At 43.6% G+C, this 14,658-nt stretch overlaps 2 protein-coding genes across 3 annotated transcripts in view; one reads left to right on the top strand and one right to left on the bottom strand.

Moving 5' to 3' along the window:
• Window positions 1–14,658, top strand: part of PTDSS1 (phosphatidylserine synthase 1) — an 83,930-nt gene that overhangs the window by 1,860 nt on the left and 67,412 nt on the right. Inside the window, exon 2 of the mRNA XM_056522433.1 lies at window positions 4,186–4,273. Within this exon, the coding sequence (XP_056378408.1) occupies window positions 4,257–4,273 (17 nt within the window). The 5' untranslated portion in view covers window positions 4,186–4,256. The remainder of the gene's footprint in view (window positions 1–4,185; window positions 4,274–14,658) is intronic.
• The window catches only part of MTERF3 (mitochondrial transcription termination factor 3), a 51,538-nt gene that overhangs the window by 11,265 nt on the left and 25,615 nt on the right, over window positions 1–14,658 (bottom strand). The window lies entirely within an intron of this gene.

Here is a 14,658-nt window from a genome sequence, read left to right as displayed (position 1 = left end):
TACACATACAAACTGTACAGCCATGGAAAATCTGCCATCATGAACATTTATTATGTTTAACACTAAAGATGAGCAAGACGACTTCTCAGAACCCGAATTTGTTCTGAATTTCCCATAAATTTTGCGAATATGCAAATCCGATTCAGCCGCTGATCTCCTATCTTGTTCATCGTGTCCTATACCATTCCCAACCCTGTGCAGGATAAATCTAATAAACCTGAAATCTAGGAGACGTCAGTGGCATACACCACTTTTCAGGGCATGTTCGGCCCAAGTAAATTCTAATCAATCAGACCAAACAAATGTTGGGAATTTCATTCATTTCTATTTTGTACATCAGATGCCAATGTAGTCTGCTATAAGATGGAAAATATCCAACTCTATAGTCACATCTACTTTTGTGGATTAGTTCTAGAATACTGTTTAGGCTGCATTAAAATGAATTAATTATAATACTTTTCAGGATAAAGCTGCTTTGTATGTACATGAGGAGCAGAACTATTTTTGCCAGTATATAACTAGTTTATGATATTTTTTTATAAAATATTTTATTATGCTTTTTAACCAACTTACAAAATCCCACTTGCATAAAAAACTTTACTTAATCCCTCCCACCCTAGACCTAGTTTATGGTATTTTCAGCAAATTTCTGCTCTGCAGGCTTCATCCATATTTTTCAGTTCTTCCAGACCTGGGTGGGTGGGACCTAATGTCTATGATGTCTCCCATACGCTGCACACAAAAAGGTGAGATCCTACACTTCTATGTCTCTATACACTATATACACAGACAGAGGAGGAGATCCTGCACTTCTATGTCTCTATACACTGTACACAGAGGAGGAGATCCTGCACTTCTATGTCTCTATACACTGTACACAGAGGAGGAGATCCTGCACTTCTATGTCTCTATACACTATATACACAGACAGAGGAGGAAATCCTGCACTTCTATGTCTCTATACACTGTACACAGAGGAGGAGATCCTGCACTTCTATGTCTCTATACACTGTACACACAGAGGAGATCCTGCACTTCTATATCTCTATACACTGTACACACAGAGGAGATCCTGTACTTCTATATCTCTATACACTGTACACACATAGGAGGAGATCCTGCACTTCTATGTCTCTATACACTGTACACAGAGGAGGAGATCCTGCACTTCTATGTCTCTATACACTGTACACACAGAGGAGATCCTGCACTTCTATATCTCTATACACTGTACACACAGAGGAGATCCTGTACTTCTATATCTCTATACACTGTACACACATAGGAGGAGATCCTGCACTTCTATGTCTCTATACACTGTACACAGAGGAGGAGATCCTGCACTTCTATGTCTCTATACACTGTACACACAGAGGAGAAGATCCAGCACTTCTATGTCTCTGTACACTGTACACACAGAGGAGGAGATCCTGCACTTCTATGTCTCTATACGCTGTACACACAGAGGAGGAGATCCTGTACTTCTATATCTCTATACACTGTACACAGAGGAGGAGATCCTACACTTCTATGTCTCTATACACTGTACATACAGAGGAGGAGATCCTGTACTTCTATGTCTCTATACATTGTACACACAGAGGAGGAGATCCTGCACTTCTATGTCTCTATACACTGTATACACAGAGGAGGAGATCCAGCACTTCTATGTCTCTATACACTGTACACACAGAGGAGGAGATCCTGTACTTCTACGTCTCTATACACTGTACACAGAGGAGGAGATCCTGCACTTCTATGTCTCTATACACTGTACATACAGAGGAGGAGATTCTACACTTCTATGTCTCTATACACTGTACACAGAGGAGGAGATCCTGCACTTCTATACAAATATAAAGAGCAGCAGCATTGAGCAGTCTAAACTATGAATAAAGCACTGGGATGAGATATCTTACTTAAAAGTGGTACTCCGGTGGAAAACTTTTTTGTTTAATATCAACTGGTGCCCGAAATGTAAACAGATTTTTTTTATTATTTCTATTAAAAAATCTTAATCCTTCCAGTACTTATTAGCTGCTGAATACTACAGAGGAAATTCTTTTCTTTTTGGAACACAGAGCTGTCTGCTGACATCATGACCACAGTGCTCTCTGCTGACATCTCTGTCCATTTTAGGAACTGTCCAGAGCAGCATATGTTTGCTATGGGGATTTTCTCCTACTCTGGACAGTTCTTCACGCCCCCTCCCATAGACTTGCGTGATGTCATGAGGGGGTGGGGCTATGACGTCACGAGCTCCCGATGCCGGCTCCAGCGTTCGGAACAGTTTGTTCCAAACGCTGAGCAGCGGAATACCCCTTTAAGGTTAAAGCTCAATGTGTTGAAATTCCGTACGGATATTCCACAGCAGCAGGGTTCCATTGATTTCATGCACGTAGCAGAATTTCCACGCCGGAAACATCTGGTTTGTATATTTCGGTCTCGGCAGAAAGAACAGACATGTCTATTATTTCTGCAGACTCCAGACACAGAAATGCATCACTGTCATGTTCTGCCGGCGCTCTGCTGTCAGGGGAATGTCAGGCACAGAGATTTTCCGTGCGGACATTCCCCCCATGTGAACACAGCCTGTGAGAACATAGCTTAAATTGCTGCGGGTTTGCATTGAGGTTATTGTAAATGAGGTCATAATAGGTAAGGCTATGTTTACAGTCAGTATATTGGGAAGCCATCCATACATTGGTGTGTGACCATACACGCCATTGGTAAACAAATCACAAGACCATGGAAACTCATAATATATATATTTTTTTAAATGTACTGGTCAAAACGCAAAGTTGCTGGGAGTTTGCAGCTGGAGGTTTGCAGTATGGAGACCACTGTCATATAGCTATGAACTAGGGGTCGACCGATTATCGGTTTGGCCGATATTATCTGCCGATATTCACGATTTTGGGCATTATCAGTATTGGCAATTACCTTGCCGATAATGCCCCGCGCCCCCGTCCAGAGACCACCACCACCACCACTGCCTCCGCCGCTGCCCCATTGCCTCCCCCATCCCCGGTTGTATAATTATCTGTTCCCGGGGTCCGCGCTACTTCTGGCTCCTGCGACGTCCTGAGCGCTGCGCAGCGCAATGTGTCGTCCTCAACGCGACGTCACCGTCAGTGCGCACAGTGACAGCTCAGGACGCCGCCGGAGCCAGAAGTAGCGCGGAGCCTGGGAACAGATAATTATACAACCGGGGATGGGGGAGGAAATGGGGCAGCGGTGGTGGACTAGGGAGGACCCCAGGACAGGCGGGGGAGAGAAGCGGGTGGCGGCAGCAGTCTCTGGCCCCGCAAAAGCCGCTGCGGTTCATTGATTTAAAGCGCCCGCTTTAAATCATTGATCTTCGGGGCCGGGGGGGAATAGCCGATAACTTATAACGATATTCCAGTATAAGTTATCGGCCTGAAAGGTCGCAGATTGTCGATATCGCCCCTAAAAAAATTAGGTCGATCCCTACTATGAACCGCTATAAAAGTCACTAAATGTTCAAATACAAATTCACTGAGAAGTGCAGCCATGTAGCAGAACTCTGCCCCGTGGGAAGAAAATGCTAATGTGCGCAGATCAGCTTGTGCGCTCCCCATCTACCGGCACAAACACACCCTGACATTGTTATGGGACAAGCAGAGATGCTGTCGGATACGATATCATGTAATTGCTCCGTACAACAGGCTGCTTTGTGTACAGTTTGGCAGCAGCTCTGATAAATCGCACACAGACATTTGTCCTGACTTGCCGGTTGACATTCGCATGCACCGCTGGGAACAGAAAAGCTTATAGGAAGTGTCAGCCAGCGAAGGGTAAACACGGCACGCTTTACTGTCAGCCACATACAGCACATGGAAACGTACAGCCGCCCACTAATTCCATACAAGAGATTGCTCTGAGACCAGGGCACACAATGTCCATCAAAGGGAAATAATGGACACAAAATGTGCCTGAAAATGACATGAATGTACTAAAGAATACATGAATATAGCTGTAGTGCTCATTGAACTCTCCTACTGCAACAGTTAAAGGTCCAAAGTTTGGGGACCACTGCTCTATATGATCAAGCACATAGAATACACAAAAAATGATGTTGTTATACTGACATCCCATTAAACTTAATATTTCCAGAGATACAATGAAAGAAAAAAAAGTTTACATTTCTTGCTTTAATTACAGATCCCATATAAAAGGGTACATGAAGGCACATAACTTCTGCTGCTCAGGATCACAAGGCAGGAATATACAACATGGCAGCTGAAAACAGGTAAGTCGTGTCATGTGTTATGTCCCTGTAGTGTTTTAAGAAAGAAAATAAACTAATAATGGGGTATTTTCATTATCTAAATTGACCCCCTATCCACAGGATAGCGCATAACTAGAAGGTTGGTGTAGGTCCGACCACTGGGACCCCCATCGATCCTGAGAATGGAGTTCAATTGTCCTTTGAACGAGCAGAGAGGCGGTCGGTACACATGTGCAGCCAGTGCTCCATTCATTCCATATGGAGCTTCAGAACATAGCTAGCTCTCCTAGGATATAGACTGAACTTGTACATTGCACACTTTGCTTTCCGAGGAGAGCCAAACAGGCCCCATAGTGATCAGTGAGGGGTCTAGCACCCGAGACCACACTGATAAAAACTTCTGACACAAGTTTTTTTTTAGGTTTAGGTTCCGTTTAATAGTTTATAATATGGTTTACAGCAAGCTCCATGTATATAGGAACAAAGGAATGGAACTGACCCTATAAAAGGGATATTCCAGGATTTTTTTTTTATTTGACTATGCTATAGGAGCTGTAAAGTTAGTGTAGTTCATAATAAAGTGTCTGTACCTGTGTGTGACGGTTTTCTCACAATTCTTCTGTGATTTTTCACCTCACTATTTATTTTTACCAGCATACAAAATGACTGTAAGTCCCAGCTTGCAATGCGGCCGAGACCTGATTCACTAGTCAGCGGATGACAGGGAGCCTGTCTGCTTCAATGGGTGGAGGGATCAATCTGCAACTAATGCAACAGCTGGAGGCACCCTGATTGAAAACCACAGGTCTGCAGCTCATTTATGTTTCAATGGGTGGGGTGGCTGATGTGTGGGAAGGAGGAAAATAGAATTGTGGGATTTGTAGTCAAAAAAAGAAAAGTCAAACAGGAAATACAAGTTCACAAAAAGCTAGCCACAGTGTTTTGGTAATCTCATGACATAGCCATTTAGCCCCAAGACAAGCGCAGATCCTTCCTAAGCATGACCATTACTGTCTGCCAGGTACGTACTAAAATCACCTTATGGGTGGATAACTCCTTTAACTTCTTTGGAAGAATTTTATAGGCAGGCTCTGTGATCTGTGCAAAGGTCATTGAATAGGGAGAAGGGGGGCATGACCATCGCCTATTGTGAATGATGGATTCTGTTTTATCCATATACTGGTGTTGCATTTTATTATAATCCTGTCTGTAATCATAAGACAGCTAAGACATTTTATCTACAGAAATGGAATTATTGACTTATTATTAGGCTTCGAGGACAGAATCAAAAGTGCAAGATTTCAGGGTTATTTATATACTATAGTAGTATGGGTGAAAAAAATAAAAAATAAAAAAATAAAACGACTTGTCCATCAAGTTGAACCAAGGGAAGGGAGAATATGTGAATGGAGGGGTATGGGTAACAAATGTTATGGCTGATCATCAGTGTGTGCAACAAAAAAGTAGAAAATACAGGTAGCATCACTTCAAACATTAAAGAGGTCACCGAGCATTTAAGAACAACAAAAAAAGAACATTGCTACTTTCTTCCAAAAACAGCACCTTCAGTCCTCAGATTGTGTGGGGAATTACAACTCATCTTCATCAAGTTCAATAGATATAAGCTGCAATATCATACACAACCAAAGGACAAGGGCGGTACTGTTTCTGGATGAAAACTGGTCAGTTTTTTCTAATCCTGGGTTTTAAAGGGATACTCTGGTGAAAAATAAATGTTTTCAAATGAACTGGTGCCAGAAAGCTATCCAGATTTGTAAATTACTTCTATTTAATAATCTTAATCCTTCCAGTACTTATCAGCTGCTGTATACTACAGAGGAAGTTGTGTAGTTTCCTTCAGTCTGACCACAGTGCTCTCTGTTGACACCTCTGTCCATATCAGGAACTGTCCAGAGCAGAATAGGTTTACTATGGGGATTTGCTCTTACTCTGCACAGTTCCTGACACGGACAGAGGTGGCAGCAGAGAGCACTGTAGTCAGACTGGAAAGAACTACACAACTTCCTGTGGAGCATACAGAAGCTGATAAGTAATGTAAGGGTTAAGATTTTTAAAAAGAAGTAATTTACAAATCTATTTAACTTTCTGGCACCAGTTGATTTGAAAACATTAACTTACCACTGGAGTACCCCTTATAATATTTATAATAATATATAATATAATATTTTGTTGAAATATTTTTTTCTAATATTCTACTTTTACATATTTGGAATAAATATATTGTAAAAGAATCCTGAAAGCTTGCAGTTTTCACTCTGGCCGTTATGCTAAATGGGCTTATACTTCCTGTTCTGTAGAGGAAACTTTTCAGCAGTTTTCTCCTCATCACAGACATTACAGCGAAAGGTGATATTATTAGGTGGATAAGACAAGATCAGGCCTTTTATAATAGGTTATGGTAACAACTCCTCCCCTCTCCTTGTACAGTGAATTCTGCAAAGGTCACAAAGCATGCCTAGAAAACTATAAAAGTCAATAGAGTCCCCTCCATTCTTGTTCCTCTGTCTCTGAAGCTTCTGTAAGGAATCTATCTTAGTGAGTTTCAAGCTGTTCTAATGTGACGCCTGACACAGTAATGGTGCGAATTACAGGCTATGCTATTATACTGGCAAAACCTGTATAACTTTCTGGCACCAGTTAATTTGAAAACATTTGCTTTCTACCGTACCGCTTTAATTATGAGCCTGGTAAAAAGATGACGACTCTTAGAGATGACTGTGCAGGACAGCGCCTACCGAACTCCCACAAAAGACTACAATCATTTCTCGAAAAAAGTAACAAGCTGCAGCGGGAACACTGCCAAGGTTATCTGATAAACCATCCCAGAGCTTTACATGAAATTTTCCATTAGGGAAATTCATTCATATAGGAACAGGAGATGCAGTAAGGGTTAAAGGGGTATTCCAGGCAAAACCTTTTTTTTTAATATATCAACTGGCTCCGGAAATTTAAACAGATTTGTAAATTACTTCTATTAAAAAATCTTAATCCTTCCAATAGTTATTAGCTTCTGAAGTTTTCTGTCTAACTGCTCAATGATGATGTCACGTCCCGGGAGCTGTGCATGATGGGAGAGTATCCCCATAGGAGCTGGACAGCTCCCGGGACGTGACATCATCATTGAGCAGTTAGACAGAAAACTTCAGAAGCTAATAACTATTGGAAGGATTAAGATTTTTTAATAGAAGTCATTTACAAATCTGTTTAACTTTCCGGAGCCAGTTGATATATAAAAAAAAAGTTTTGGCCTGGAATACCCCTTTAATGCAGAATTAGTGTGGAACTCAGGACATACTGAAGATTTTTTTATTGGACTAACAGTACTTAGTGAAGACAAGCTTTCGGGAGTCCTCCCTTTATCAAGTCAAAAGCATTTCTGGGCACATAGAAGAAAACACACAGGTTACATCTCACTGGGAAATTGATCAAAAAGGATTGGAGGCCTTCATACCCACCAATCCGAAAACAGGAGAATTCTACATGCTTGCAAAAATCCACATATCTGGGAACCCAGGCGGACCAATAATAAGAACTATGGACACATTAAAGGGGTGCTCAGTTCCCTTGATTTCGGAGCTCCACTCCCCAGCGCCCGGAAGTTATTGTTTCCGAACGATGTGTGTGCGGGCTTCTGTGTTCAGGGTCGCCCCTCCTGACGGCTTCAGTTCTTTATCTACCCTTTATTACCAGTAGCGCTGCTAGAGAGTGATGGGGAGGGGGGACGTACCACATCGGGTGACCCTGGCCGGCCTGGCACTAAATAGCTGCACTCCAACTATCCCCCAACAACCCATCCACCCTCCTCAGAAATAATTATTTAAAACATACTATGCCGCACCATGATTTTGAGCCTGCGTTTTGTGACGTTGGTGGGCGGAGTCTTACGTCGCTGCGCTGAGGCCGGAGTTTACGTCAGGAAGGAAGACAGAGCAGCACCAACAGGCACATAAACAATAGTGAAGCCACAAAAAAGAAAAATAAATGGCTCTGTATGTTACCCACCCCAAAATGTGCATGAAGCTGTATTACTATGGACGTTTCTTTTTTTAAGGAAAATTTTTAGTGCCACATATTACGTAGTCTGTAAAAATTCTTACACAATTATTTTGTGCCTTATTCTATTTTAACACAACATTAATTTCAAAATTTAGTGGGTACGCCAAAATGTACCTGTCCTAAAATTTTCAACCTTAAAATTAATAGTTATTAGTTATATAATTAATTTTTTCTATAATTAACATTAACATTAATGTAGTAGCTTTGTTTCATGATGCAGAACAGAACAGTTGTTAAAGTGGATGTTAAAGGGGTACTCCGGCCCTGAGACATCTTATCCCCTATCCAAAGGATAGGGGATAAGATGTCTCACCACGGGGGTCCCGCCGCTGGGGACCCCCGCAATCTTGTATTCGCCACCCACCTGTTTGAGCTATACGCCGCGGTGCCAGCTCGCAAACAGCCGAGTGGCGACCACGGGGCTGGAGTATTGTGACGTCACAACTCCGCCCCCGTGTGACTTCACCCCCCGCTATACAAGTCTATGGGAGGGGGACGTGATGTCAGACGGGGGCGGAGGCGTTACGTCACGATACTCCGGCTCCGTGGTCGCCACCCGGCTGTTTGTGCGCTGGCACCGCGGCATGCAGCTCAAACAGGTGGGTGGCGAATACAAGATTGCGGGGGTCCCCAGCGGCGGGACCCCTGCGGTGAGACATCTTATCCCGTATCCTTTGGATAGGGAATAAGATGTCTCAGGACCGGAGTACCCCTTTAATGTCCTTTTCTGCAGACATTTGCACTTTCTGTAAGCCAGGTTGGACCTGGAATACATATGCGACTTTTAAATGGAGATGCAACTTTTTTTTCTTCATAAATAGCGACTATCGCATTTGATAAATACATGACCACTGCAAAGTAAAAAAATACTTTGTGAGCAGATTTCAGAAATGTGCTTTGGAATAAGCAAAAATCATAAATTCGTAGCATGTATAGAAAAGTTGCACGTGCACAAGTACGTGCAATTTTTTTTTTTTTTTTTTTTACGCAAAAAAAAATATACTACGGAGCTTGATAAATCTCCTTCTACGAGTTTCATACAGGACACCACCGACTTTCTTAACAAACTGGCCTGCCAACTCCATACTGGTTACAATAGATGAAGAATCCCTGTACAGTAAGATCCCACACAAAGATGGTATTGATGCCTGCTTTCTGTTACTCTCCTCCCAAACCAACAACCAGAAATACAGCCCTCAGATCATCACCATCTTCACACATAACTACTTCAGCTTCAGCAGTGACATATATCTACAGATGATGGGAACTGCTATGGGGACCAGGATGGCACCACAAATCTATTCATGGCTGACCTAGAAGAGCGATTTCTAGATACCCAAATTCACAAACCTTACAGATACTATAGATACATTGATGACATTTTCATTATTTGGACCGAAGGCAAAGAAAAACTCAAGAAGTTCCAATATGGCTTCAACCCATTTAATCCGTCTATCAAACTCAAAATTGACTTGTCTACAGAAAGTGTGAACTTCCCTGACACTACTGTAACCATAAACAAGGGCACACTACAGTATACAGAAAACCCACAGATTGATCAAGCTATCTACACAATTAAAGTCTCCATCCGTCACACACTAAGAATGGCGTCATATACAGCCAAGCCACCAGGTACCACCGCATCTGCTCCAACACTTACGACAGAGACACACATCTACAAACGCTGTCCGAGAAATTCAAACAAAAAGGTTACAAACCAAGGACCATCAAGAAGAAAATACATTCTGCTCTTCAAACACCTTGTGAACACCTGCTACAATACAGAGAGAAACAAACCTCATCACGTATACCACTGGTAGCCACATACAATCCGGCCTTTGAGGAAATAAGCAAAATCATCAAGGACCTTCAGACAACCACCAAATCTAAAAGAAAAGCTTTTTATCAGGAAACTACCCACAGAAACATCATATACAGAGGATGGGACCAGACCATGCACCAAATCTTGCTGTAAACTCTGCCAATACATTTGTACAATGTCTACAGGCCACCCACAACAACAAGACATACAACATTAAAGGGATACTCCGCCCATAGACATCCTATCCCCTATCGAAAGGATAGGGAATAAGATGTCAGATCGCGGGGGTCCCGCCACTGGGGACCCCCGGGAACTCGGCTGCAGCACCCACCTGTTGCGGCTTCCGGCAACGCTGGAGGCTCTCATCCTAACGCCTCACGACCACGGTGACGGGAGATCGTGACGTCATGACTCCGCACCCGTGTGACGTTACACCCCGCCCCCTCAATGCAAGTCTATGGGAGGGGGCGTGAAGGCAGTCACGCCCCCTCCCATAGACTTGCATTGAGGGGCGGGCGTGACGTCACACGGGGGCGGAGTCATGACGTCACGATCTCACGTCACCGTGGTCGAGAGCCGAAGCCTCCAGTGTTTCCGGAAGCCGCAACAGGTGAGTGCTGCAGCCGAGATCCCGGGGGTCCCCAGCGGCGGGACCCCCGCGATCTGACATCTTATTCCCTATCCTTTGGATAGGGGATAAGAAGTCTAGGGGCAGAATACCCCTTTGAGGGACTATACTCCTGCACCACTGAGAATGTGGTCTACATTATACAATGCTCCACCTGTGACATAAGGTGTCACATTGAAACCTGCCAGAAACTCAATAAAAGGATGAACCTACACAGATCTTCCATCAACAACCATACAGAAAAGGACTATGGCACCCCAGTTGGACACTATTTCACCCAAACAGGTCATTGCATGCATGACCTTAAAATCAAGATTCTCAAAGGAAACTTCAAAAACACCCAAGAAAGAAAGATATTTGAAGCCAAAATTATACTTTTTTTTATGATTCAAAGAACAGAGGACTTAAAGGGGTACTCCGGCCCTAAGACATCTTATCCCCTATCCAGAGGATAGGGGATAAGATGTCTGATCACGGGGGTCCCGCCGATGATCACTCCGTGTCTGAAGGGCCACGACTACGGGGCCGGAGTATTGTGATGTCACGACTCTGCCCCTTTGTGACATCATGCCCGGCCCCCTCAATGTAAGCCTATGGGAGGGGGCATAAGGGGGCGGAGTATTGATGTCACGATACTCCGGCCCCGTAGTCGTGACCCTTCAGACACGGAGCGATCAACACTCTGTGCAGCAGACACAAGTGGGTGCTGCATGAGAGATTGCAGGGGTCCCCAGTGGCGGGATCCCCGCGATCGGGGATAAGATGTCTTGGGGCTGGAGTACCCCTTTAATGTGGACTTTAGCTTCTTAGCCCATTATGAAAACTTCCTATAACCCGTGCTGTATTGTCTTCTCTTCTGCATCTCACCATGTCCTTCTCCATCACCATTCTCACCCCCTGCTCCCCCCCCCCTCCCGTCTCATCCTTATCTTTGGAGTCTATCGTCCTACAGCTGTACAATTTATAGCCCAACTTAGTGTAAATTCTCCAAATCTGTTGTTTAAACCCCTGCACATTTTGTGAGATGTAACCTGTGTGTTTTCTTCTATGTGCTCAGAAATGCTTTTGACTTGATAAAGGGAGGAATCCCGAAAGGCTCCTTGCTGTCATGGTAACTTATTAACATTCAGCAATCACCTTCCATATCGATTCGGTCTTCTCTATGCAACTGTCTCAAACCTGATCTATTATTCTGGATCAGCCGATCACGACTGCTCAGCTAAGCAGTTATCCTCTCTAAATATGTCTGACTTTTGCTGTGTTGTGCGGATTATAGCGTATGCTCTGCGCATTTAAAACCAATATTTCATGTATTACTCAAATGCCTTCTATTAGCCTAGTTTTGTTCGAAGTTAGTCCAGTTGGTTCTTGGCTCATTGTTGTGTAGTCTGTTTCTCTATCTTGTATTTGCAGTTGTTTTTTCTGGTTCTAGGGTATTGCATTTTGCTCCTTAGTTCTTTACAGCTCAGTCTTGGTTTTCGTCTCTGGGTCCTAGTGTCTGCCTGTTTGTGTCAGGGTCAGTTTTGCAGATTAGGGTTTCAATAAGGGATATATGAAAGACTGTGAAGGTCAGTGGTGTCTGGTGCTCGTGTTTAGGAATTGATCTAGGAAAACATTCAGGGATAGTTAGTGACAGTTTTTGTAGTTTGTTTCTGTTCTTTCTGTCTACTTCAGATCCTGACTACCACCTTCATCATTTGATAGTGCGATCATCTGTTCCCATCATCCTTTGGTTCCTATCATCTGCTTGTGAGATCCTATTTTTGTTATAGGTTACCTGCTTGCATTGATACATGAACTCATACATTTGCTCTTGCAACTCTCTGGCTGTTATACAGTTGGACCTTACTGTAAGTCCTGGGGGTATATGAGTAATAGGAGCCATCTTCCACCCTGACATTGACTTGAATAGAAGCCGTTGGGGATCCGGTATTTTACCGGAGTTGAGCGCAAAATAAAAAAGGACATCCACTATTTATTTCTTCGCTCATCTCCTGCCATTCTAGCTTAAAGCTGAAACGAAGATCTGGAATAGTTTACAACGATGACCCACTTACCATGATACACTCTAATGCTGCAGCATGTGAAAGGGTCGACAATCAATCTCCAAATATTATGTTCCCAGTTCGGAGTAGTCATTAAGATTTGGGTCAAAAGTTGAGTGATTTTCTTGTGAACAAGTCTTCACCATCTATAAAGCTATGAGCGTCTTTTACCTGCTGTGTAAAGTGATTTCCGCCATCTCTGCACTGTCACTAGAAACCTTCGAAGCTTCTCGCTTACCGAGATGTTCCCTCATTAATAAGATGCAGTAGAGACGACGTTGCAATGAGAACCACTCAGGTTATTTTAAGAATGTCTTATCAAGGAGCACATCAGAGTCATCCTGACATGGTGCACGCTTTCCCTGGGTTGACCTTGTTACATGTTAGGCCCCTTTCACACTATAAGGTTGCTCCGTTAAAAGACCCGTTATAAACTTCTGTTAGAAAAGCCTTAAAAACGGATATTAAACGTCCGTTTCAAAATCCCATTAAAGTCTATGGGATTTTTTGATTATCCGTTATGACCCGTTATAGCATGTCATGAATAACGGATGTTATTTGTGACGGATGAAAAAAACGACACATCCACAAATTTTTCTAACGTCACAAGAAACGGGTAAATTAACGGCCATTATTTTTAACATTGAAGTCTATGGCAAACGGATGAGCCTTTATGTCATCCGTTTGCACTTGGTTTATTATATCCGTTATTACTTCTGAGCATGCAGTGCTCAGGGACTACAACTACTCCCATCATGGAACAGACTTGTTTCCATGATGGGAGTAGTAATACCCTGGCTGCGGGAGTCTGCCGGTGGCTGGGGAGGCTACTTTAGTGTTTGTACTACAACCCTCCATCATGGAACAGACTTTGTTCCATGATGGGGATTGTAGTACAGGGGCTAAGGGATTGGTTGCACTGGGTCTCACTTCTGAGACCCGATGCAATTAGAAGTTATTAAACAGGGGAACAGGCGGCATGCTCCACTCCCCTGCGATGTACAATGTATTTTACTTTCATTTTTAAATTCTCCGCCGGGAGCCCTAAACGGTACTGAGGAGCCATACAGGGCCCACGGCGGGGTTTTCAAATTGAAGCGCTGCAGTGGGGAGAGATATATAGAATCGCTGGGGGGGGGGGGGGATATATGTCTGGCCCCTGCAGCGCTTCTATATCTTGCCTCCCGCAGCGCATTTGTATAGGTATTGTCCCCCACAGCTCATGTGTATATATATTTCCCCCCTGCAGCGCTATCATAAGCCCCCGGCAGAGCTATGAATGAAAAGTATTCTATTAGCAGCGCATTGGGCTGGGAAGCCGGCTGGCCCGATGCGCTGCTGAAAAAATACTTGTCTTTTATAGTGCTGCGGCAGCATATGTACATAGAAGCACCGTGGGGGCAGATAACGCTATATGTCTGGCCCCCACAGCGCTTCTATAATCATATGCCTCTGCAGCGCTATGAATGAAAACTATTGTAACAGCAACGCATTGGGCTGGCCGGCTTCCCGGAGGCATATGATTATAGACATATGGATATATGTCTGACCCCCGCAGCACATCTATATACAGCTGTGACAGTGCTAGAAGATGCCTGTGCAACAGGCAGGGTGGGAATCATACATATACATGGGGGCAAAAAAAGGAATATACTTAAGGGGACGCACTGAAGTTTAGAAACCCCACCGGGAGCCCTGAATGGCTCCTCTGTACCAGCCATTCAGGGCTCCCGGTGGGGAATTTAAAAATGAAAGTAAAATACACCGTACATCGCAGGGGAGTGAGCATGCCGCCAGCTCCCCTGTTTAATAACTTTGCATTGGGTCTCAAAAG

The sequence above is a fragment of the Hyla sarda genome, chromosome 5 (genome assembly GCF_029499605.1).
Source record: "Hyla sarda isolate aHylSar1 chromosome 5, aHylSar1.hap1, whole genome shotgun sequence".
Lineage (NCBI taxonomy): Eukaryota > Metazoa > Chordata > Amphibia > Anura > Hylidae > Hyla > Hyla sarda.
This window is presented reverse-complemented; position numbering and strand designations above follow the sequence as displayed.